This window comes from Phasianus colchicus, chromosome 4 (assembly GCF_987193195.1).
Source record: "Phasianus colchicus chromosome 4, bPhaCol1.hap1.1, whole genome shotgun sequence".
Taxonomy (NCBI): Eukaryota; Metazoa; Chordata; class Aves; order Galliformes; family Phasianidae; genus Phasianus; species Phasianus colchicus.
The window spans coordinates 57380631-57405663 of NC_143439.1; the positions used below are offsets into that span (position 1 = coordinate 57380631).

Sequence of the window (25033 nt, forward strand, 5' to 3'; positions counted from 1 at the left end):
ATGAAGATATTATTTATAAGTGATTTCTCTAGGTTTATATGCTTGCTTCATCAGCTGTTTTTCTGCATAGTAATGTAATTTTGTTTTAAACTGGTTTCTTGTTAAAGCTGTTTTATGCTGAGCAGCATGTGATACACATCTAAGAATAGTAAGCAAGCTGTTTTAGAAATATTTTCTGCTTAGCTTAATGAATTGTTTGGTGTAGTATTGTCATGTAATGTTCCTGGTGCACTTCAACACGTGTAACAGTCAGCCTGATGAATCAGGATAGTATGTAAGTACGAACATTAAAACTCGCTTGTAAGTGACCAACTTTCATGGCTTGCAAAATAGTGCTGTTATGCTGAAGTGTGAGTCAGACTGAGGCACAGACTTCCAGATTTATGGGAACTGCATACATTGTCCCCATATTGTTCTGACACCCAGCAAAATGACTGAATTTATCAAGCCACACTAACCACCTTATTGCTGGGAAGGAATGGTGCTATTCACAAAAAAGGCACCTGCAAATAAAATAACATTCAGGTAATTCCTCAACAAACACAGGGGGAGGGAATTGTCCAACTAGCAGTCTAGTGTTATAGACTGGATAGCTCATCTGCAACTGCTGAAGGATTTGAATCCCATCTTACTCCTCAGCTACATGAAGAAATTAAGCACTTGCAGAGAGACATCCATCCATCCTAACAAGAACCTTTGTGTGTATTTGCATCATACTAGCAAGATACAATCAGGGAAAAGCTAGGACCATCCTTTCCAGAAGGAACAGGATGTATTGTGGAAAGTACACTTCTACCAGAAAGCATTCTGAACAGGAACTCTGTATACTTTCAACCTAAATATAAAACCAAAGTGCTTTTTTCTCCAAAAAAGAGTATTTATTTAACTTAATTCCATCTTAACTGTTAATATTTGTAGTACAAATTACATTATACAAAAAGCAGATGAAGTAAAAAGACTATCAGGTTTTCATGTTTGCTTCATTGGAGCAGGAATATTAGCAGATGCCTGTTCCAGGTACGCTAAGGGACCTTGGGGCATTTCTGCAGGTTTTTTGTGCTGTACACTGATGTCCTCCAGGACTTGTTGCCAGTGTCGCAGTTTACTCAAATGCTTCTGAATTAATGCTTCTTTTCTTTGTAATTCATTTCTTAACTCTGAAACATCCTGTGGGTGAACAAAACAGGTATTAGTAAACAAGCAGTAATGCTAGGAGTAATAAAGAACCTTGCTTAACATGCATCAACTTTCTAAGCCTGACTTTTCAAGCTGATCTTAAAGGGATGCTTAAAAGTGCTTAAGTGAGAAGGTCCTGCAAATACACTAGGTTACATATTTCAGAGATTGGGAAGTAACCAGGAAGCACTTCTGTGCTGTGTGGGTGATAAAGGCTGCATAGTCTCCTTCTATGGATTTACTCAAAGGCCAGTTGTGGGCTGTGTGCACCAGGGGACTCTGCTTGAGCAGGGGTTGGACATGAAAGTTTCCTGAGGTCCCTTCCAATCAACCAACAGTTCTATGATCATTACTCCAGCAAAACCAAACTCATTTGTTTCTTCAGATGAATCAATAGTATTTATGCTCTGTTCTCCCCAGAGCAGCAGGCATCCCATCCCACTTCCTTAGGTTTGTGCTGAGAGCTACACTAACAGCCAGGTTTTACCAACTTCAGGCACAGTGAGAAACCCAAAATTAGTGCAGATGAGGCAATTTACCTGCACTGCTGGATACCATCTCTGGTCCAGCACAACACAGGCAAACCAATTTAGCATACCTCTTTAATTACTTGTTCTGGTTTCTGGACGGACAGCTGCAGTCTTTTTTGTAGAAAAAAGCATTCAGTTTGCCTTGCGACATCCAGAAATTTCTGGATGCACTGATCGACACCTACAGGGAAAGACAGAAAAGATTCTCAGAAAGGCACCGCAGGCCCATGGTGGCATCTGTGTGCAAGCCGCTAAACACACCTTTTGCTATACCACCTAGAATAAATCTTCTGCTCTTCTGGATGGGATTTCTGGCACATGTCAATAGCACAAGGACGTGTATTAACTCTTCGCATCAAACACTGCTTTGCAAATTCTCAGCGCTTATCTTAAAGGTGCAAGAATTTTTATTTTGTTTTCCCCAGTAGGAGTCTTATCATGTTTTCTTTAATGATAAAGCACGGTACAATAATCCGTGCAATGTGGCTGAACAAGCAGCAAGCCCACGCGGCAGGCTCCGCGCAAGGCTTACAGCGCAGCGCACTGAGGAGGATTCGCCCCTTTTGCACCACGCCGCTACCAACGCGCTCCCACCCGCGCGCGTAACCCGAGCGCGCAGCCACACAGCGGAGCCCCGCGCCTCGCCCAGCAGCGCCCCGCCGCCCCCAGGCCCGGCCCGGCCGTTCGGCAGCGCTCACCGGTGCGGATCTCCTCCTGGTCGGTGCCGTTCACGTAGTCCTGGCTGACCAGCGAGGCGAAGCAGGCCTGCGGGGAGGGAAGCGCGGAGGTGAGGGCGCGGCCCTGGACGGACCCCCGCCCGGCCGCGGGCTCCCCCGCCCCACCCCGCCCCCCCCCGGCACCTCGAAGGACGCTTCCAGCTCGTCCACCAGCGTGTTGTTGGGATTGCGGGGCCCCGTCGGAGGCGGGATGAGGCCGGCCGGCCCGGGCCCGCCGGGAGGTCCGGGCGGCGGGGGTCCCGGCGGTTGGTTGGCGAACATCCCGCCCAGCGCGCCCGCCATGGCGCACGGCTGCTGGCTGCGGAGCCGCGCATGCGCGCAGCGGCCGACGGCGGAGGCGGGAGGCTCCTGAGGGGCGTTCCTCGGGCCCAGGCGGAGACGGGAGAAAGCGAGGGCAGCAGGCGGTTCCACAGGTAAGCAGCGGTTTTTCGCCTCTTTCTCGGCTTTTGGTTCCTCCCTGACTGGACCTCCCCCGTTCTCGAAACCAAAACCGCTATCCTACATCGCGCTCGGGCTGTGTGACGCACCGCCGGTTCTGCAGCATTGCTCTAAGAGCCACAGCTCGCAGGAGCGCAGCCAGAGGTGAAGGCACCCGCAGCAGGCACCGCTCCGCTCCCCGCTGTCAGTTCTCTCTGTCAGAACACACTGTGAAAGATTTATTGGTTACAAGAACTGTGCTTCCTTTAGACATGAAGTAGTTCCCACGGTCAGGGTCTGGTATCAAATACCTCAGGTAGGCCCAACAGCGTATTTTTACTTTAAGCTGTATAACAGAGGAAGAAAAGTCTCACAGGTGAGACGTTCTTGATTTATAGAACGTGCAGTTCGTCACTTCTGTGAAAGCGTGTTTGGGGCACTCACTTATCCAGACCTGGTCAGACTGCATTTTTTTTCCTTAAGGCAGTGCGGATGATTTTAGAATAAACGTTTAAGCATTTTATTTGGGATTGTGGCTGTCTTGGCTTAACCGAGCCGCAAACTCCACCAGCGTCCTGGTGGGGCGCCCAGCCATGCCCTTCCGCAGGTACGGCACCTCGTCCTTGTTGGCCATCACACCGGCAATGTCCAGGTGAGCCCAGTGAGGGGCCGTCACAAACTCCTTCAGGAAGGCAGCAGCTGTGCACGCTCCTCCAGCTCTGCAGGAAGCAGAAAGAGGAATCATTTCTAAAGCAACACCACCAGCCCAAAAGCTGGGCTGCAGGCTGCAAGGACAGGGTGTGAGGGATGGTGCAGTGTTACCTGCTGTACTTCCCAACGTTACTCAGGTCTGCGAGAGGGCAATCTGTTACTTGTTTTGTGTAATGTTCAAAAAGAGGCATTCTCCACACTCGGTCTCCTGTCACGATGCTGGCCTGAAAAAAGAAAAGGTGACACACTGGGCAAAGTTCCCTGCTTGTTTTTGTGTGAGTGGATTGCTGTTTTTTCCCTCTCCCTCCCTTTTTTAAACTGCATTTATAAACACCAGCATTGCCCATTTTTATCCTTTTCTAACTTCGACCACTCTGTCTAAAATTTTCTATGGTCCAAAATAGTGTCAGCTATTTGGAAATACACTGCAAACAAAAATGAATCCTATTTTGGTGCTGGTCGTCAAAAAGGAAAATACAAAGAATACTTCTCTCCACTATAATACATTTTCCTGGTAATATACATTCTCACAGATCCTCCCCTTCAGAGACTCCCCGTGCCCATCACACCTCAGGCACTTGCAAGTGTCTCTGAGTGTCTCTTTTGGTCTGGCTTTTAACAATACCAATTATCTTTTTAACAGAAACTAATTACTGTCAATAATCCAGAGCTTCTACACATGCAGTATGTTGTCAAAGGATGCCAACACCACTCAAGATCACAATGCATGTTTTGTGCTGTAAAGTGATATAAAACATCACTGAGGAGCCAGCAATTAAGAGTCTTAATTATGTATTTTTCAATTAAATACAATACTAACACATTCCTATGAGATTTCAAAATACAGTAACATATTAGAATTGCATTAGGTAAGACTTTCTTTAAAGAAAGTCACTAATTTTTTAGTAACAGCAGCTATTAACAAAATTATCATTTGTTAATAATGCTGATGGCCTACCTCATAAAGGTGATTCCAAAGCCAAGATGAATTTGTGAACACTCCAGTTGCAGCAGACCCCAGTGCAACATCCATGGCACCTACAGAAAGACACCTTGTAAGTTATACAGTGAGTGCAAAGGTGGACTTAAATTATTGCCCTGCACACAGACGACTCCTCACAGTACTTTCCTTTTTAATTCTCACTACCAATGATTTCTGAAGTCCACAAAACCTACAGATTTTAGTGCACTTTCACTTATTTTAAAAAATTTTAAAGTTGTTTAAAGGTTTAACTAACAGGAGAAGAATTCATGAAAATTACGTTCCAGATCTCATAAAATTTGACTGTTTTTAGCTTAAGTAATATGCCTAATCTAATGTATTCAGCAATAAATCTTTTCTCAAAATAAAAAAAAAAAAAAAAACTAAATTTTTACAGTTTCTACATAGAAAATCAGACTTTTTCAAGTTTATGAACTCATCCAATTTTCCACCTGGCACTTTCCCTTCTGTGAATTTCACTCACAGAGGTTGTTGCACAGCATACGCAAATTTAATTTAAATTAAATTAATCACCATCAAAATAATAAACCATGCCTAAAGTGGAGAGATCACGTACAGAGTTTTTTGGTTGCCACAGATCTGCTTCTCCAACGCTGATGCTATTTCAGGCACTCAATCCCAGGGAGATTTAAAAAGCAAAATTCTCAATAATGTCAGAAATTTCTTCAGGAGCTGTCCTCCTTCCTGCCTGCTGCCAAAGGATCCCAAACAATAGCCTGGAGTGGGAATAACCCATTTCTCCTATCATGGAAATACTTTTACACAAGTCAACTGTCTTAAAATCAACATTGCTTCTCTCTATAAACATTTTCCAAACACTTGAACAGGTTAAGCTTGAGGAATATGATTTAAAGCAAAGAGAGGTGATTATTTTTCTCAGCTTGTTTATTAAGCAAAACAGTGGACTCCTGTCTGATCTTCTTCCATGTTTGCTCACATTTCAGCTACAATCACTTCAGCTATGACAGATTGTTGCTGCAGTTCATGAGATGCATACACAGTGCTATTTTTGCAGGTTTAAAATTATACGTGAATGAAGTTATAAAGAAGAAAGAAAATATTTTATGTTTGCAAGTATGCAAAATGCACATGAGATAAGAGATGTTTCTGGGAGAAGTTCTTTACAGAGAGAGTGGTGAGGTGCTGGAACAGGCTGCCCAGGGAGGCTGTGGATGCCCCATCCCTGGAGGTGTTCAAGGCCAGACTGGATGGGGCCCTGGGCAGCCTGGTCTAGTATTAAATGGAGAAGTTGGTGGCCCTGTACGTGGCAGGGGAGTTGGAGATTCATGATCCTTGAGGTCCCTTCCAACCCTGGCCATTCTGTAATTCTGTGATGTTTCACTGAAGTGACTTCCTGAGAAGATGGTATTGATTCTCCTATTAAGTAGGATCATGGAGATTGGGATAGCTCAGCAAATGGAAGAAGTGGTGCTGGCTAGGTCAGAACTCCGGCACCCAAGAGGCTGTTTACAAAGAAGTTATTTTGGTTTCAGCATGGCTAATGCCAGATGGAACTGGCAAAGTTTTCCACAGCTTCACCAGTATCTCTGCACCACAGAGCCATCCTAAGGGTTGGATGTGCTTAGGCAAGATGTTGAGTGACATAATTGCCTGGAATCTACTATTAAGCTCAGCCAGAAACAGAAACACGGGAAAACTTTGTGCAGAAACATCCAAGTCTGCATGGGTCCTCCTGGACTTATCCTTTCCAGCTCAGCTGGGCCAGGCCCAACTTCATCTATATTGCTTACTGTGCTCCATGCATGCCAATACCCCCAGTCCTAGAGACATGCTGCAGCTGTACAAGTTGTTAGAACAGAATTTGTGCAAGCTCTTGTCCTGCAACATGCCAAGTTATCTCACCTGCTTTCAGCTTCAGGCTGACTTTGTATACATAGTACAACAAATTCGCAGACCATTTAATGAGAATAACAAAAAGTTGGCTTCCAAAATGAAGTAGGGAAGGGAGACTGCTTACCTGTTAATGTTGCAGCATTCACAATAGCCCTTGCATTAAAATTGTGGGCATAACAGAGAGCATCAGCTAATAGCAGTCTTCCTTCTGCATCTGTGTTATCAACCTTCAGGTGGAAAAAAAATCAATAAAAAGAGATTAACTACTGAAAACACCCCATTAACTGACTTATTTCTCACACATTTTCTTAAACAGTTGTCAGATTGTGACTACACTGTCACAAGCCCAAGGAAATTAATCAAAATTTACTCAGAGAAATATGGCTCATAGAAACTGTGAAGGAAGGGGATCCACAAGGATACACAGATGCGTGCCAGGAAATGGTTCCTTGTGATATTGCTTTCTCTTTGAATCTTGGAACTTTTTTCATCTAAAGAAGAAAATAAATCAGTAGCCCCTCTGCATCTTTCCCCTTTCAGAGAAAGCTTATAATGAATTCTACAAGATTAATTGCATGCTCTCTGAACCACTACCTATTTCTTCTAGATTTCTCCTTGCTTGAGGAATATGCATGCAGTCTTCTCCCTCCAAGCTGAATGCCACCAAACTCAGTACTCCAGAGAGAACCTCAAGGTCAAAGCTTGAATCACAGAAATCCAGACAGAAATACTGAGTAAGCCATCTTCTTCTGCACAGAATCAGCAGTCTACTGCACAGTAACTTTCTGCACCATTTAATATATTGAATTAGTATAGCTTGGATTGAATATGAAATAGAAGTATGGCAAAGTACTTTGAACTGACAGATCTTATGATGCTCAGTTCTGCTTGTACACAGCAGCTGGCATGGTAAAGACCTTGATTACATCAGCAGGGAACTAATGCACTTACATCTTACTCCAGACAGCAGGTAAGTGTCCTCAAAGGTCTGCCAGAAGCAAGCTGTATGTTACTCATTCTAAGAGCCTGTGTTTATAAGCATCATTGCAGCCTCTTGAGCTGACAGTATTTTCTAGCATGTTCATTGTTACCATACTTTCCAGTTTTTATTAGGGATTTGTCGAACACGTCTAACCTCTTCAACATATGTTTGAAAAAAACCTGTGATTGCAATTCCTAATTAATAACATACATTTGTAAATAACTTACATTTGCATTGCATATCCTCTGACTACAGTCATGCAACCTGATTGAACCAATTCACGCAGTACTCAAAAATCCAAGTTTCATAGGCATACCTGAATTGTTTTTCCATTCTTGGCTCTAACTACATCCCCAGGTTTGTTTGCCTTACCACTGGGCATGTTTTCACAAAGGGGTGCCAAACCTCAGAGAGAGGGGAAAAGAAAAAAGTGCATTACTAGCATCTCTCTCAAAAGAGATTAAAAAAAATAGCTAGGAAACAAACAACAAACTTAAGAAAGCAGTAGTATTTTCACCTTGAATTGTTCAATATTTGAATTTTCCTGGTCACTGAAAGTCACATGGTCTAATTTTCAATCAGTGGGATTTCTCTGCATGTTGCACCACAGCTTTTTTCCCCTACATCATTTTACCACTAGGATTTACTTCTACTTTACATACTCAGGCAAGCGAAAGCAAAGGAACTTTAAAATTCACCGAAGCTTCTGTCAAGAGGTACTATCTTATGTCTTCCATATATGAAGAATTAGTCACATATAAAGGGAATTATTTCTTTCTGAAAAATCAGACTTCTGAACTCTGAGCTGTTCAAGCTCTCCTCACTGTGTAATGTCAAGAGGGGTCCAAGGAATTGCTATAGAATACCAACCATAAGAGCAAACAGATGATTCAGTCGATGTGAAAACAGTGAATGGGACAGTGGGATGAAAGACAGCCCCCATTCCAGGAAAAGCCTGCTCCTGTATTCTGCCCAAAGCATGAAGGATTGAGACAACTGCAAACCGCTGCTATTCAGTGGAGTTAATTACACAGATTTCTGCTCCGCTGATTTTTGCTTAGTACTTCCCTTGGGATACTTCTAAGTATGAATCTTGTGAGGATGTGTGGTTTGCTGCCCTCTACTGGTTGAAGCATGTCAGCAACTAAAATATTACCTGGAAAAGCTACAGTTTTCAAACATAAAACTTAACCTAGAACAGACTACATCTCATCAGGGAATGGTTTTTTAACCACAATTCCTGAATCAACTGATTTAATTCTAACTGTGCAACATTTCTGCAGAAACAATAACCACTGTTCATAACTAAAAACAGTATCAGAAAGCTTATTTTGTTGTTTTATAATTTCTGCTGAGACATTCTCCAAAGGAAAAAGCTGGTGCACCATCCTCCTCAGCTTTGGCAAACATAGAGGTAGCTCAGCTAACTCCTTTTCATTTCTAATGGCTTTTACAGGTATCCAAATTCCTTCTTGTAACGAAGCAACAGGACTTCTGCAAAACCCATTAAAAACAGGTTTATCCACAACCAAGTCAGAGATTCATAGAATGGCTTGGGTTGAAAAGGACCACAATGATTATCGAGTTTCAATGCCCTGCTATGTGCAGGGTCGCCAACCACCAGACCAGGCTGCCCAGAGCCATATCCAGCCTGGCCTTGAATGCTTCCAGGGATGGGGCATCCACAGCCTCCTTGGGCAGCCTGTTCCAGTGCGTCACCACCCTCTGTGTGAAAAACTTCCTCCTAATATCTAACCTAAACCTCCTTTCTCTCAGTTTTAAACCATTCCCCCTTGTCCTATCACTATCCACCCTCGTAAACAGCCATTCCCCCTCCTGTTTACATGCTCTCTTCAAGTACTGGAAGGCCACAATGAGGTCTCCCCAGAGCCTTCTCTTCTCCAAGCTAAACAAGCTCAGTTCCCTCAACCTTTCTTCATAGGAGAGGTGCTCCAGTCCCTCTTCTAAGTTCTAAAAATCATGCCTTATTTTTTTTTTTTTAATTTTTTTTTTTTTAATTCTGCCTTGCATTATTTTATTCATGCAAAGGTAATGATTTTTGATAAGCAAGTGAAAACAGACGAGAGGCTGAGCTAGGGAATAAGAGAAGCAGGTCTGTAAGAGCCTGTGACATTTCTGTAAGACAGTGTCTTAAAAGTTATCATTGCTGATACAGAAAATGACTTTGTTTACAGAGAATCTTGTAAAATGAAGGTTTTCAGATTCTCACACAAATACTTACCAATTATGTTAAGAGGCAAATTTAAAGCTGCTGCTGTCACAATGGCTGAACAGACTGTTGCAGCCCCTCCCATATCTGCTCTCATTGCATCCATACCTGATGATGGCTTCAGTGAAATGCCACCACTGAAATAAGCAGAATAAATGTCATCCAGCATGGAGGTGTTAGATGTTACGTACATTAATAAACATAAACACTCTGTCCATCATTGTGTTTTAGCATGAAAAAAAAAAAAAAATCAGTATTCTTGACCATGGTTTCTTCTTACAACACCCAAGTAGACTGATTTTCAGCTAAAATACACCTAAATTACTTCCTCTGCACCATAAGAATTCAGGTAATCTGCAGTGGGCTAACAAACCAGTTCTCATGCACTCTGCAGTCTTCGTAACAGAGCATACAAAAGAAGAATAGTAGATTTGGTAAAGTCAAGCATATGGAAGGAGAACAGATTCTTCAGTATAACAGAATTTATTCAGAGAATAAATTCTTCAGTATGTGTAACTGCTTTTTCTATCCTACATGAGAACCTGCTGCAAAGAACAAACTGTTTCTACTTGGCTTAAATGTGATCTATGTGTCCAGGGGCAGACTGCAATTTTAAGTACATGAATTCTTCATCCCACAGTTTGCTCAGACTAAAAAAGTTTTGTTTCTTTCCCCTGAATTTCATTTTCCCTCACAAGCCAAAAGCACATCAGTTCTACACCATTCAGTCACTGAAGTTTGTTTTATTCCTGGGAAATGCACCACAATCTGCTGCATAGAGAGTTCACTGGAACAGCATTGAAAGATGTGCTGGGAAAAGAAAAAGCATCTTTGCATTCAACATAAATAGTAGGAAGGTACAAGCAAGGCTTCACCTCTGTGTTTAACAGGATTACAGTTTGAAGTGTATATCTCTTGTCTGAGTTATGCACAGTCCATCTGAGCTCCATCCTTTAATATCTAAACCATACCTTCCCCTTGTCCCCAAACCATTAAAATATCACCATACGTACCTGTCAAACGTAACTCCTTTTCCTACAAATACCAAGGGAGAGTCATTTGCATTAGCACCTCCTAAATAGTGAATCTCCAGAAAGATGGGAGGTTCAGCTGAACCCTTGGCTACACTCAGGAATGCTCCCATCTGCTGCGTTGCTATCCAAGACTCTGGCCTGGAACAGAAATATATATATATATTTTTAATTGGATGCTGACCAAGGAATTTGTGTTTGTTTTTGACAGAGTACAATTCTTGAAGGCTTGTACACAATTAATTCAATTTTAGTTACATTGGAAACCATCATTTAAATCCCACTGTTGTTATTTCTTTTGTGAAACAGAAAAGTACTGCCTCAAAGTTCATGTTTGGTTTTTGTTTTTAAAGAAGACCAAATCTGTACTTTCTGCATGAGAAACATTAACCTTCAACTTGCCTATCAGACTGTGTCTTTGAAGGCACATGGATTAACAATGTTGCCTCCCCTTTTTTGCTTTCTCCCATCAGAACAGATACTATGTATACAGTTGATTTTCCTCAGTCTTTTCCTTTTCACCAGAACACCCTCCAACACTTATTAATGCAACCAGCCATTTCTGCTGAAGGGCACTAACTAGAAATTCGAGGACAAGAAGCATTAGCTGTGCAAATTCAATTGCAAAGGCTTTTAGGGCTCTATCTCAACAATTTAAAAACTCAAAAAAAAAAAAAAAAAAAAAAGCAATAAAGGATATTTAATTACCACATCCAAATAAAAAACAATAAAAGGAAAGGTACATATAACAGTTGGGAATAAAAGAAGATGTATTAGAAAAAAAGGTATCTGGTATCTGTAATTTATTCACTAATTCTTCACCAGGCTTTCTCCTTCCCAGCCCTTATGTCAATTAAGCAGATAACTGACAGCATGACTAATTGGCAGTTAATCATTTTGCTGTGTCACAGTACCTGCTTACTCTGCTCACCTAATTCTGAGAGCAGCCTGCAGTCTGGGCACCTTTAGGCCTTTTCAACAAAGACTTCACTTGCTTTTGTTAATAGCAGAATGAGAGCGTGCTACTAATGTCAGTGGCATGGAAGCTTTTTTTACTCAATAGAAAAGTAGTTTCAAGGGATTTTACCTTATATGGACCTTCACATTGCTAGCAAAATTTCCAAGCTTCTGTTCAATATATTCAGCAAATTTGATTGGAGTTATATAATTAGCTGGAGCCTCCATAAGGTATCGAGCGAGGTTCTGACCCTCCGCATAGATAACACCTTTCTGCCAGGCTTCATTTCCAGCACTAAAGAAACAAAACAATATGTAATAATCAAGATCACCAACATTTAAAAAAAGATGCTAGCGTTCATTTGTTCTCTCCTTTTTGAAAGTACAGCAGCATTAATTTAAGGCAATTAAGAATGTTCCATTACCTTTACTGTGAGGAATTCTGGGTGAGATCCATGGTGTATCTAGTCTAGTTCTCATCTCTGCTTCAAGTGCTTCAGAGAAAGCTAGAAGAATCCTAGAGCAGGCAGGTGTGAAACTGCCTAATACATTTGGTCTTGTCCTAATCCTTACTATTCTGAAATTGGCTTCAATCCTTAAACGTAAGGTTTGTATGCCTTCCAAAATTTGTAATCACATTAACTGCAACACTCCTGAAAGTTTTCATTTACCACATAAAGCCTTCAATTTTGTTTTTCACTTTGCTGAAGTATGGTTACATGATAAGAGTGGAATTTGGATCTCCTTTCACAGTGCACTCAAGTATTTCACTAGCAAAAGACAGAGCTGACTGTACAGGAAATGGAAATGTCTGCTTTCTCCTCTCAAGCAACAGTGAGGTCTACTTAAAAGCCAAGCTTTTCTTCTTGCATTTTATTCTGTGAATGCAAATATAACAAGTGAACTATGTAAAACATATCCATGGACTGGTCTCTGTCAGCATTTCCTAATTCTCAAAAGGATTTATTCATTTATAGAGTTTAGGATAACTCTGCTCCACAGTTTTGGAATGCAATACCAGTGCAAATCCTTTTACATCGTAACCATGCTTCAAGTAATTTTTGCTTTTATTTTTATCCTTGGCCTTCTTTTCTACGATGCAGCATTTATTTACCCTTAGCCTCAGAACATGGCATACTAACAAAATGTATGGAGCAAACACCGTTAATATACCTGGAGTGTAAAATAATTAAGGAAATTCAAAGGATTAGGAGGAGTTAAGAGAGAGATTGCTGCTAGCTCTGTTCTTTCAGTTTCATTTTTCTCATGAACAAGCATGCATAATTTAAGAGAGAGACAAATAGATAAATACACAAGCAACTTTTCCTTTTGCCATCACCTTCCATGAAGCTGAGGAGTAACTACAGGTTTCTTTTTTTGTTTCAGCTCATTGTATTCATGCAATCCAAGGACAGCACCTTCTGCTGCTGCTTGAGCATCTCCACAAGGGTCCACTTCAACACAGGGGATTTCCAGGTCTTGGATCTGTCTACAACCAACTGAAAAATACAGTACAGAATGAGTAGGCCATATTGCACAGAGAAGCAAAACAGGTATCTGATATGATCCATATAATGCCTCAAGGAAAAAAGTGTACTTAAGATACCTAAGTTCATAAATAAATTAACTAAAATGACCACGTGGTAAAATAATTTTAAATGCTGATTATCATATACTGACAAATTGTGATGAAAAATATCACTTGATAAATTCCTACAATTATGCCCTAAACTGCATAGTTGTTCTCATTCCATTAAGCTTGGCCCATATCAAAGAAAGCCTCCATTATTCTGGAGTGTTATGGACTATGAGCATAGGTATCAGGTTTTTGCAGTGATTCAGTTTTTGCTAAGGCTCTATAACTGTTCTTTTCTCACAAATTAGTTTATCCATGCTTTTATGAACAGTATAAAACAAACAAACAAAATCATAACCAAAACATATTCCATGTTCTTTTTTTTTGTACCCAAAGAGTTTAAGTGTTTGCCTCACTAGATAGTCTGGTCTAGCTCTCGGGACAAAGAGCTGTCATATATGTGTGACTGACCTCTTGTCTCAGCTTATAACTTATGTGGTTATAATGGAATATGCTGCACCATTAAAAGACTTCACTAGATGAAAGGCTTAACAAAATTAGAAAAGTTAACCTGCAACAGCTGCACGGATATTTTCTTTGTCTTCATTCCAGTTTTCTTGGTCATTTACTCCAGCATTCTTCTTACCCAAGCCAACTACAACCACGCTTGGAAAATCCTACACAAAGTCAACATACAAATGGATTCCTCATTGTTACAGCCACACCAAAGGGTTGTTACAAAGACTACGCTTCCCAAATCAAGCCAAACACCATTATAATACATTATCTGTGTTACACAGATTTTCTTCTTAAAAAAGTGTGGTGCCACCGTCTTCCACTCTCGGTCATTTGCCACAGGGATCCAAACAGTTGGGCAGGTTGTCCACTTAATTACATGTGTTGTAGCAGATACGGCTTGATGCTCACCATACAGCAAAAGATACTTCTAAGGGAAAGTCTGAAAGCCTTGAAAACAAATCCAGCTTTTGCTGCAGAACAGAGGCCAGATGTGAGCTGCCTAAGTGCAACCATTTTAGCTCAGTAGTACATTCAATCTAAAAAAGTCTCTTCAAAGCCTAAGCCTACCAGTTCAGCTCAGGAGTGGAGCTGGCACAATCAGCCAAGTGCCAAACCAAAGCTGCACAGAGGTAAGCAGATCCAGAATTCAGGCAAGCCACGTAGCACAACCAACTAAAAACACTTGCCTTACAAACCAAAAGCGGAAGGCAAAAAGGCAAAGATGAAAGAAGACCTTTATGGATGAATTCAAATTTGTATAAAACCATACTCAAGGTTATGTATGTGAATAGATTTTCCAGTACTTTAATTTTAGACTTTCCCTTACCATTCCATTGCAAATAGCAGCTCTGTCAGATTCTATTGGCTTTCAGGCTACTACATCACAGTGTCTTAATCCTCAAAATGTGGAACTAGTGCAAACTTCCCAGAAGATCAATGATTCAAGTTACCTTTTTTTAGCTGTTATTATCTTACACATTTAGAAGAGTGCATAAGGCCACGTTCTACTGCATTCATCTGCAGAGATTTACTGCTTACTTCAGGAGCCATCCTGGCTGTACAGCTGGGGCAGTGGGACCTTTCAGGAGTCTTCCACGAATCCATGACAGCCTTTCAGCTGGGTACATCGCTTGTCTGTTGTGCACATGGGAACTTAGAGGTGACAGGCAATAATTCCTACAACCTGATTTGTTTAAAATCATGTACATAGCCCTAACATACGATGCAATTACTCACACGGAGACACCTAGCGGCTGCCTAGCACACTCCAGCAAGGCACAAATCGTATTTGCTAGCTCTATACAGAGACATGAGATGTGCTAGGACCTCTCAAATGGCACCAGAAGTGTACCTTGAAGCGGGTGATACATCACATCTGTGATGCACACCAATGAACCAAGCTTAAAGTAAGACATAAGGGCAAATCTCACACATCAGAAATGCACATATGAAAACGCACTGTCCGTACCTGATGCAAACCATGGAATATGCGTGCTTTGCCTTTCTTCAGAGGGGGCCCGCATCTAGAACACAAGAAGCTTCTTTCAGTGAACAGGTCCGTATGGCAACAAAGCTATGCTGCTGCGTTCACCCCACAGCCACACAGTGCTCCTGCGCACCGCGCCGGCTCATCCCGATAAAGAGCAGTCCCAACAGATACTGCGCATCTCTTTCCCTAGGAGCTTCCCTCCAAGCCGCGCGGGCTGGGAAGGGTTACGGGTTTAAACACTAACAAGGACCGAGCAGATCGCCCCGTTCTTGCTGGCGTTTACAGGCGCTTCCATCTCCTCCAGCGCGGCACGCAGCACTCACGCGGCCAGCAGCTCGCGCAGCCTCCCGGACACGCGGCCGTCGAACGCGTCCCCCGCCGCGCTGAGCTGAGCGGCGCCGCCCTCCTGCTCGCTCGCGTAGGCTCCCAGCAACAGGCCCTGCGGAAGGGCACGCGTTAGTGCAGACAAGGGATCGGGGAAGACGGCGAGCACGGCGCTCCCGCTGTAGCGCAGAGCGACGCCGGTCGAGCAGGATGAACAGCCACAGATGAGATACAGAGTAACTAAAGGAACGATCGTTTTGCGCATCTACTAACGAAAACATTTCCAATTTGTAATTTACAAGTACAAAGAGCTTTTTCTTCTCGGGCCCCCAGACGTGGATCTCAGCCAGGATCCCCGAGCAGCGCGGCTCTCTCTCTCACCTTCCCGCCCGCCCCCCGGCTGTAGCCCCGCGGCGGGGGACTCCGCTGCGAGCAGCCGCACGGCAGAGGCAGAACCCGGGCCAGGCGGCGCGCATCCGCCCGCCGCACCCACGGCAGCAGCATGGCACGCAGCGCCGCGCGGCGGGCCGACACCTGACCCCGGCGCACCGCGCGCCTCATCAGCCCGCGCCGAGCGGGGCCGGGCCGGAGGGCGGGCAGCGGGGGGCGGGGCTCTGAGAGCGAGCTTGGCTGCGGGTACCGGGGCTGCGCAGTGACGTTGTCCCGCGACGGACAGGGGTTTGCTTGTATGCCATATCAGAAGGCTGTGTGTTCAGGCTGGGCGTAAACCAGCAACGTGCCCTCGTAGCCCAGAAAGCCAACCGTACCCTGGGCTGCATAAAAAGAATTGCGGCCAGCAAAGCGAGGGAGGTGATTCTGTCCCAATACTCTGCTGCTGAGACATCACCTGCACTGCTGCATCTAGATGTGGAGTCCTCAGTACAGGAGAGACATGGAGCTGTTGGTGCGCGTCCAGAGGGCCACAAAAATGGGCTGGAACACCTCTCCTATGAGGACAGACTGAGAGAACTGGGGCTGTTCAGCCTGCAGAACAGAAGGCTCCAAGGAGACCTGAGTGCAACCTTTCAGTACCTGAAGGGGTTCTGTAAGAAAGGACAGACTCCTTAGCAGGGTCTGTTGTGACAGGACAAGGGGAAATGGTTACAAACTAAAAGAGGTGAGATTTAGGTTGGATGTAAGGAAGAAGTTTGTTATGATGAGGATGGTGAGGCGCTGGCACAGGTCACCCAGAGAGCTGGTGCCGGCCCCATGCCTGCACAGACACCAGGTCAGGCTGGACAGTGCTCTGAGCAACCTGATCCAGCTGCAGGTGTCCCTGCACAATGCAGGGCACTTGGATTAGATGGCCTGTAAGGTTCCCTTCCAATTCAAACGATTCTGTGATAACATCTTGGCATGAGTTCATTAGGTTCTGAGAGAAAGCAGCTATAATCCCTGCATTAAATTTAAACAACAAAATGCAACCCCAATCCTACACCCCCCCTCCCCCTCACCCCTCCAAAATAAAATGTATGTGGTTATGTCAGAAAAATTCAGCTAGAAGTAGATGTATGTTTATCTAGCAAAATCACCACATGGATAAGAAGTGTTGGGGTTTGCTGATATGCAGTATCATTGGTATGAGAGCCTTATTAAGGGCAATGTCACTCAGAGAAAATGACTGATGGAAATTGCATCTATTTTTAACGTTAAATCATAACATTAATAAAGAATCAAAGCGTAGTTAGTTCTTATCTTTGTTTATTTTGGAGAGATTCTTATAAACAAATAATAGTTTCTTTGTTCTTTGAGGAATGGCCCCTGAGCTTCCCTACCTCCTTCACAGAGCATCTCCATACTCTGCAGGGATATGAATGTTTTCAGAGCATTTGAAGTAGTCTTTAATTCTATGGAAGAATAGGATTTGATGTTTTATCTCTTTAAAGTTCTGGACGAATACTTCACAGATGGCAAATACCTCATAAATTTACCCACTTGGGGCTTCAAATCTTCCGGAGTAAAAAGTCCCCCCAAAGAAGCCTTCATTTCCACATGCTGAGTATGCATGTGATTAGGCACATCTCTATTTGAAGTGTAGCTGATGTAAATCACTCCTTATATACCAAGTTCCAGATTTTCTGAAAGTGTTTTAGGATGTAAAAGGGGAAGCTGAAAAGGCCTAAGTGGTAACATTGGCAGTTGCTAACCTTAAGAAGTGCTTTGTAATTACACAGCTTAACTATGTGTGATTGCATTTAACCTTTTTTTTTTTTTTTTTTTTTTTTTTTTTTTTTTCCCAATAGGGAACAAAAGGGCAAACATTCTATGTATTTTCCCATCAATATGTCTCAGCTGTGCTTAACTGTGACAACCTGTGCAGCTGAAATGTTAATTTAGCTGTATATATGTTCAATTCAGTTTGATTCATGCAAAGTAATACTTCTGTTCACTTTAAAGAGAACTGAAAATACTGTTTTCTCACAAGCAGTAATTGGATGGCAATGCTATTTCATCATTCAGCTCAGGCAGCTATAACATCCCCCTGTTAGATTCAGAAATGTTTCATAGCTCTAGTGTCAGACATCTTTTGGACTATTACTGCACAATGTGCTCCATTGTTGAGTAGATTCAAAATAAGATTCAAAAGCTGGTCAGCACAGCTGTCCTTTTCTTACACAGTTCTCTCTCTTGGTTCTTTCAGAGCTGCTGCAGCCTGCCAAGGAATCCAGTTCAACAGTCCAGCAATCTTGCCATTACCCGAGTAAGTAGTCCCACAGCTCTTATTCAGTAACAGTTTAAATGATAGTTGTTGAGGAAGCCTTAGGGGCATTACATATTCCACTGGCAGTAAGGAAAATGTCTGGGAGTACGTACACACAACTACTACTGAAAAGCATTGCCAAAGTTATCTTTCAGCACAGTGCACCTCTTAATCTGCTTCCTTTTCACTTCCTAGAGAGTTACATTTAGTGGAGGCTAAGTTATATGTCACAATATAATTATTTTTGTACAACAGCTACTTCTGAATTATATGTACATAGAACGTTTACAAATAACAGATATTTCATTTTCTGTTTGCGCAGTTATCTGTCAGTTCAAGGTCTTGCATTTCAGAGCCACTCTGAATTTTCTGGGAGGGGAAGGTGGTGGTACCACAGAAGCACTGTGCTCTTAGCACCAAAGGCACCATCACAGAAGGGGTTAACCTGCTGCTTCCCCATGAACAGGGTATGGCACCATCCTCCTGCAGTTGTGACTTACTGTAGAGTTGGATGAAAACACCACTGAAATTTGAACGCTGAAGTATATGGTATAAATTAGGAATCATTTTTTTTTCTACCTTATCTTTATGCTAAAATTATAGGAAGTACTTCAGACTTACCAAAACTTTGAAACTCTTATTTATTTATTATTTATTTATTGTGCTCCTAAAGAAAAACGGAGTGGCTAACACTGCATTGAAGAAAAGAGATTATAAATACCTGTTGCAACAGCAGGTGCAGAAAGTTCTCCACTCATAATCCTGCTGACCTTGTAGGACCAAAACCAGAGATGGTATACAGAGAAACTGCTTAGTACAACTATAGATTGACTTTGGATTATGACATTTCCTTTGAAACTGTGATACTGCCTTTCCAAATGCCTGCTGGTCATGCTGAGTATGTGCTGAAGATGAATTGAATCGTTTTAATTTCTTACCTCACACAGAGCATGCACATAAACTGCTGCAGCATTCAGTGGCTTGAGTCTGCTGTGTACAATAGTAAAACGTATTTTATAAAAATATCAACTGAAAGTAGAATTTCCCTCATAAGACAGCTTTTTTCATTGGTCTTTAGATGTAAACAGAGTAAAAAGAGCGAGGAAAATAAGTATCTGGGTCAGAGATTTTAAACTCATTGACTTAAGCTGAGTTATCCTCATTTAAATACCTACATAAGCAGCTTAGTCAGCAAAAATGTTAAATATCAGCTTATTCTGGTAACTTGCTTTACTGAGGGTTCTGCACAATTCAGTGATAAAACTAGTTATTTGGGAACATAAAACACAGTGTTAGGCACTACTGAAAATGACCCTTACTATTTTTGTGAAGAGCTGTTTTCAAATGAAAAAGTAATTTGTTTTTTTTTTATATATCTTGAGATGTTTTAAAAACACTTTTAAACCTACAAATGTTACTATTTTTCTCAAAGAACTTGTCACAAGAGTGGAGTCACACAACATGCTGGTCTGACAAAGTGCAACTGACTACAAAATAATTCATTTACATTAACTTAGATAATATCTCCTTTCATTCATTCAAAGAGATTCATAAGTTTTCTGTAGTTCCTATTGCTATGTTCACTATAGTAATGAAAGGAGAAAAAAAGGACACGTTTAATGGCATATTCTTTTCAGTGAAGTATTAATTATTTGTGGTGCAAGAACTGCTTAAATGCTTGTCAGAACTAGGGTACTTCCTGGTATCTTCCATCCATGTAACCATTTTTATTCATTTTTGTCCTCTTTCATCATATATTTATTTTGCTTGATTTCAGACAGAAGCAGGAATTGACAGGAGGTTGAAGATCACTAACGTTACACTTTTCAGATTATTTAAAAGCACTGTTACTTAGATTCCATTTACTTTACTTCCAGAACTTGCAATGAAACCTTCATCATACAGCTAGTCATTTATTCATAGCTTACCAGCATCCCATAAACTTTACTCTTTTCACCTCTGTACTTTGTGGAGTTTGATAATTTCTATTTTTAAACACTATCACACACTCTTAGCCTGTGCTTCCCCCTAAGTTTAGCCCCACAGATAGTGAGGTCTCCTTCTTCAATGCAGTTTATCATCATCAAACATGTCTTTGTTGGCTCTCTTAAACATTTCCAGATAATTCTGAGAAGGTAATTGGCAAACCTCCAGTCTTTTTGTTCTGTAATAATCCTGTTTTCAAAGGTTTATGCTGAACATATTTTCTTTATAAACAAAAAAGAAAAAGACATTTGGTTTAGGAGAAATTATTATTCACCTTATTTTTCTAAAGTATTTAAAATGTTTTATCAAAACTGTTAGCAGCATATATTGCACATACAGATCATTTTTGAAAATAATGTTTGTAGCATTTGTTCATCCTACTTTTCCATGTGTGCTAATTGCTGGTGCTGTAGACTGACCTTAAAAAATACTGCAGAATTGCATACTTGGCATACTTTACTCATGTCTAAACCAAAACTCTCCATCCAAGCCAGAAGCGGAAAAGCCAAGAAGCCATTTCTAACATGACAGTTTTCTTCACCAAAGAAATCTTAAGTAGATTTATTAGTACATGATATCTTCAGCTGTAACATTTGCCTCTTCTGTTTTAGTCTTAATTTTAGGGAAATTAATACAACTAATGGCTATTAGCAGCAAGTTCACTGCATGTGCTGTGGCGCTTGCCACACAAATCCAAAAACAATCTTCAAACTGTTCTTCTAAGATAACAAATTGAAAGACATTTTCCCGAAAATTGGCAATTCTTTCTGTGAGACGGTGAAGTTTTACAGCTGCCATAAAGCCGGTGAGTGCAAGAGCTATGAATCCACCTGCAACAAAACAAAAGAAGCATTCACCATTGCTGTCAAAACATTTTGGTTGTGCTTCAGAAAGACTGACTAAATACAAAAGTGAGCAGAATGAGGTAGACTTGGGCATGGCTTAAATATCTTCAAAATGCTGAGCCTTTATTGTACGGCCAAGCATTATACCAGTGCTTGCAACGAAGTCCCTTTATCAGTGGTTGTAAAGACGGACATTTGCAGCTCATGTAATAAGTTGACTAGGTACAATAAGCTGAAATGCCATGTGACACATCTGTTTTGGTAGATGAGAATTAACTGCAACTTCATTTTATTCACAAATATTTAAGTCAAGGAGATATTTAGTAAGGCAACAGAAGTTTAGCTGTTAACATTTTTCTTTTTTTTTACAAATGTGACCTGATGAAAAATACTGGTAAATTATTTTACCTGCAAGGAAATTCCAAAGGCATATTCCTGCTGGACCCTTAATAGCTCGGTAAGGAACTTTTATTGCGTTAAGAATGCAGAATCCAAAACTGACCAGAGAAAAGGAAATGGCCACACAAAGGAACATTATTATCATCACATGTAGGCCTGTATTCAGTTTCTTCACCATATGTGGGAAAACTGGCAAGAAAAAAATCATCTATTCAGTGTGTAATTTTTCTTGACAACAATAAAAACAGCACACTATGCTCATACAACAAACTCAAATTATACCTAAACAGGGCTATTTTTAAAGAAGCAATCAGGTGGTTACCCTAATCTCAGTTCATTATGCTTTATTTCTCACTGTATCAGACAAACAGGATATATTCTGCCACGGGAAAAATCCTTCACAGAGGACCTGTGAGTAAGGATTCAGGGTTAAGTACTGTTTTATTTATCTTGTTATGTTAATGTCTTAATCACCTTTGTTTTCTGCTTCAAACTCCTCTTTTTCAGTCTCCCATTTCTGTTCCATGCTTTTAATTTCATCTCTTAGAAGTCCAGAAGTCCCAGTTTCCTTATCCAGGCCTTTGCTGCCTGAAAAGGTGTAGCTCCTGTCTGATTTATTTTTTCATGTGATTCTTCTTTCTCTCTCTTCCTACTGGCTCCAGTGAGATCTACTCTAAATTCACATTTCCTAATCTCGCAGGTTTCACTTTTCAAATTCCCTTCTTGGTTTCACAATATAATTCTGTGATTCTGTGAAATAAGAAGCCAGAAACTGGCTTACTTTCTCACAGGAAAATAACTGGCAGTAAAAAAGCAAGTTTTTAGCTTTATTATAAACCAGCATCAGGGTAGTTGTAAGGATTCTTTTGCTTCTCTTCCAAATCCAACAGCAGTAAGCCTGGTTTAATAAAGAAGAAAGAATCTTCAGGAAGAACATTGCCATGAGGGCTGCTGACACATTCCAGCTGTGCCTGCCATGCACACAGACAAATGTCTGCTTCCCCAGCTCGTTCCCAGCACTTGATTCAGATGTCAAAACATAAGCATCTCACACCAATTTATGTGCCTTAGGACTTCCAGAAAAACCACATGATTCACATATAGGTGACGCCGTATGAATGAAACACCCCCAGGAGGAGGTGAGTCTAACAATTCTGTAGTACTACCATGATTTTGATGCCAGTAATGCAAAGTTTTCAACCTTTATAGAGCTATTAAAGTACTTAAAAGGAAAATCTCTTGCACACTTGTTTTCCTAACCACACAGCTGCGTCCACTGAAGTTAATGACCCAATTTTATAGTTCTAACTGGGAAAATTCTTATTAGCTGAGAGCTTTGTTTGTCCAAGAAGGATAGGATCACATCCTCCAGATATGTATCAATACACTCCATAGTGATGGTGGAATGCTAGGCCTTCCTCTCAACTTACACTGTAATTAATCAGAAAGTATACTGATGAGTCCAGAAAGTTGTAGAAAGACTGAAAAGGGTATTGGCTACCTTTTTTATCATTTTGTGTCACTGCTGTGGATAGGCTAACGGAAATGGGACTGTATTTCTGTATATCTTGCAAAGAAACAGCAGCTAAGCAGAGCAAGGACAACTTTGCCCTGCTTTCCTACTTGCCAGCCACTTTGGTTACTGAAATGTGACTAGTCCACATTCAGCAATGATTTTTTTGTCTTCAGAGTTACCAGAAAAGAAGTTACAAACTTCTTCAACACGTTAATAGTTAGGAGGATCTGCAATGGAAAACGTCTGCACTGGGACAGATTGAGAAATGCATCAATGTGGACAGCTAAATACATCTGCACTTCTTAAAGGAAAAAAAAAATACCACAGGCACACAAAGAAAGTGAGGAGCTCAACAAAGGAGGCAACATTAGAGGCACAGAAATACTGCAGAGCAACACTCATCAGAGGAAAGCTTCAGTTAAGGGGGTAGCGTGACTTACAGGGTCACCACATACAGCTCAGCCTGGGACACAAGCAGTAACTTTCATTCATTTTTCAAGACTAAAGGGAAACTCTCAATCGAACCCTAGGGGCTTTGTTTCTTGATTCCAGGATTATGGAACATAACCAGAGAAAAAAATCTAGCATGATTTTCCCACCCAAATCCCAAATCACACAGACCACAAGAAAGCCAGTTTGATAATAATGAATTGCATGCTACAAGTGTTGCAAACAAAACGGAGTGCCTTTAGAGCTGAACTACAGACATTCAAGTTAGGGATTCAACCACAACTGCACTTACCTGAGAATTTGGAGCGACGCCCGCCCAGCCCACACTGACGTATTTTGCCGCCTCGAAAGAGTCCATAGTAAATTTCTCCAATGAACTTGATCAGCTCTGGATCTGTGGCATTGACTAATTCAGCTCCTGTTTTGCACAAGATCTTCCCGGTCATCCACTTCGGGGTCCCCATTGCAACAACAATCAAGATAAAAGATGCAAAACTTATTGCAGAAGCCAAGGCAAATAAAGTCTTTTTAAAACAGCCAGGCATCCTAGTGGTCTCAGGGAGTCATCTCCAAGGCCTCTCTGCAGCAATTAAGCACATTCCCAATTTGCTCCAAAATCCACAACTGAACAGCAGGTATTTTGAAATACATTTCATTATATTTTGAAGCTCCAGAAATTAAACTGTACGGTTAAAAATCGAGTCCAAAAATACATCTTGCTACGACAGCATCCTGAGATGGTTGCAAACATCGGCTTCATTACCCTGCAGCGCCACGGTGCTTCTTTCTGCAGAAAGTAATCCTATATCTATTGCAAAGCTAATGTTTCACCAGAGGTTTAATTGTCTTGCTCAAATGACATTGAGATCTATACCACAACCACACGGGAAGAAAATGAGGAGTAGAATTGTATTTATTTAAGATTATTAAAAGCATAATTAGCTACAAAGCACTACAAGCATGGAAATCGACAGCAGAATTTTGCTGACATCTCTGCTGCGTGCTCCTCCTGGTGCTTACTCTGTGCCAGCCTAAATGTCACTGCCGCCAGAGCTCACAGGACTGCTAATGTGGAGCACAGGTCTTAGAGGAGCAGCTGAGGGAGCTGGGATTGTTCTGTCTGGAGAAGGGGAGGCTCAGAGGAGACCTTATCGCCCTACATGTCCCTGAAAGGAGGTTGTGGACAGGTGGGGGTAGGTCTCTTCTCCCAGGTAACAGCGGTAGGATGAGAGGGAACGTGCCAGGGGAGGTTCAGGTTGGAAATTAAAAACAAAAAAAGATTGTCCTCAAGAAAGGTAGTGATGCATTGGCACAGGCTGCCCAGGGAGGCGGGGGTTCACTGACCCTGGAGATGTTCGAGAAACGTGGAGGTGTGGCACTGAGGGACCTGGTCATGTGCAGACAGGCTGATGGTTGGACTAGGTGATCTCACAGGTCTTTTCCAGCCGCAATGATTCTGTGATTGTGCGTGCCCCACCTGCACACAGCCACGGCCGGGCCGGCTTCTACGGTTACTGCTACTCAAGCCCTATAGATCCACTGATCGATCAATTAATTAATTAATTAACGCTCCCAACGTCCCCGAGGGCAGTAACACAAC

The 25033-nt window shown here is 41.8% G+C and overlaps 3 protein-coding genes and 1 long non-coding RNA gene across 9 annotated transcripts; 1 reads left to right on the forward strand and 3 right to left on the reverse strand.

The window, feature by feature from the left end:
• Positions 1-858: 858 nt before the first annotated feature.
• On the reverse strand, positions 859-2725 carry MED28 (mediator complex subunit 28). The gene is made up of 4 exons (XM_031588415.2): positions 2567-2725; positions 2405-2471; positions 1775-1887; positions 859-1167 (listed from the first exon to the last, which is right to left on the reverse strand). Exons 1-4 carry the CDS (start codon positions 2723-2725, stop codon positions 970-972), a joined length of 537 nt encoding a protein of 178 aa, XP_031444275.1. The 3' UTR covers positions 859-969.
• Positions 2726-2764: 39 nt separating this feature from the next.
• Positions 2765-23809, forward strand: LOC116225823 (uncharacterized). 5 transcript variants are annotated; one of them, XR_016466205.1, is made up of 6 exons: positions 2765-2856; positions 7036-7162; positions 13015-13181; positions 18178-18237; positions 22358-22606; positions 23157-23809. It is a non-coding gene; the product is annotated as an uncharacterized LOC116225823 (long non-coding RNA). The 5 variants fall into 5 exon arrangements; XR_004166164.2 differs by having other exon boundaries at positions 22358-23809; XR_016466206.1 differs by having other exon boundaries at positions 22539-23809.
• Positions 3354-16095, reverse strand: LAP3 (leucine aminopeptidase 3). Of its 2 annotated transcripts, XM_031588414.2 has the most exons (13): positions 15918-16095; positions 15536-15651; positions 15192-15246; positions 13776-13881; positions 12968-13127; positions 11759-11923; positions 10654-10812; positions 9653-9777; positions 7727-7815; positions 6553-6655; positions 4530-4609; positions 3683-3795; positions 3354-3579 (listed from the first exon to the last, which is right to left on the reverse strand). In XM_031588414.2, the coding sequence occupies exons 1-13, from the start codon at positions 16038-16040 to the stop codon at positions 3381-3383; spliced, it is 1593 nt and encodes a 530-aa protein (XP_031444274.1). In that variant the 5' UTR covers positions 16041-16095; the 3' UTR covers positions 3354-3380. The 2 variants fall into 2 exon arrangements, with proteins under 2 accessions (XP_031444274.1, XP_089995758.1); XM_090139632.1 differs by lacking the exons at positions 15536-15651; positions 15918-16095 and adding an exon at positions 14762-14857 and having other exon boundaries at positions 15192-15223.
• CLRN2 (clarin 2) lies at positions 18801-24995 on the reverse strand. Its single transcript, XM_031588416.2, has 3 exons — positions 23726-24995; positions 21477-21656; positions 18801-21053 (listed from the first exon to the last, which is right to left on the reverse strand). The coding sequence occupies exons 1-3, from the start codon at positions 23976-23978 to the stop codon at positions 20788-20790; spliced, it is 699 nt and encodes a 232-aa protein (XP_031444276.1). The 5' UTR covers positions 23979-24995; the 3' UTR covers positions 18801-20787.
• Between the last annotated feature and the right edge of the window lie 38 nt (positions 24996-25033).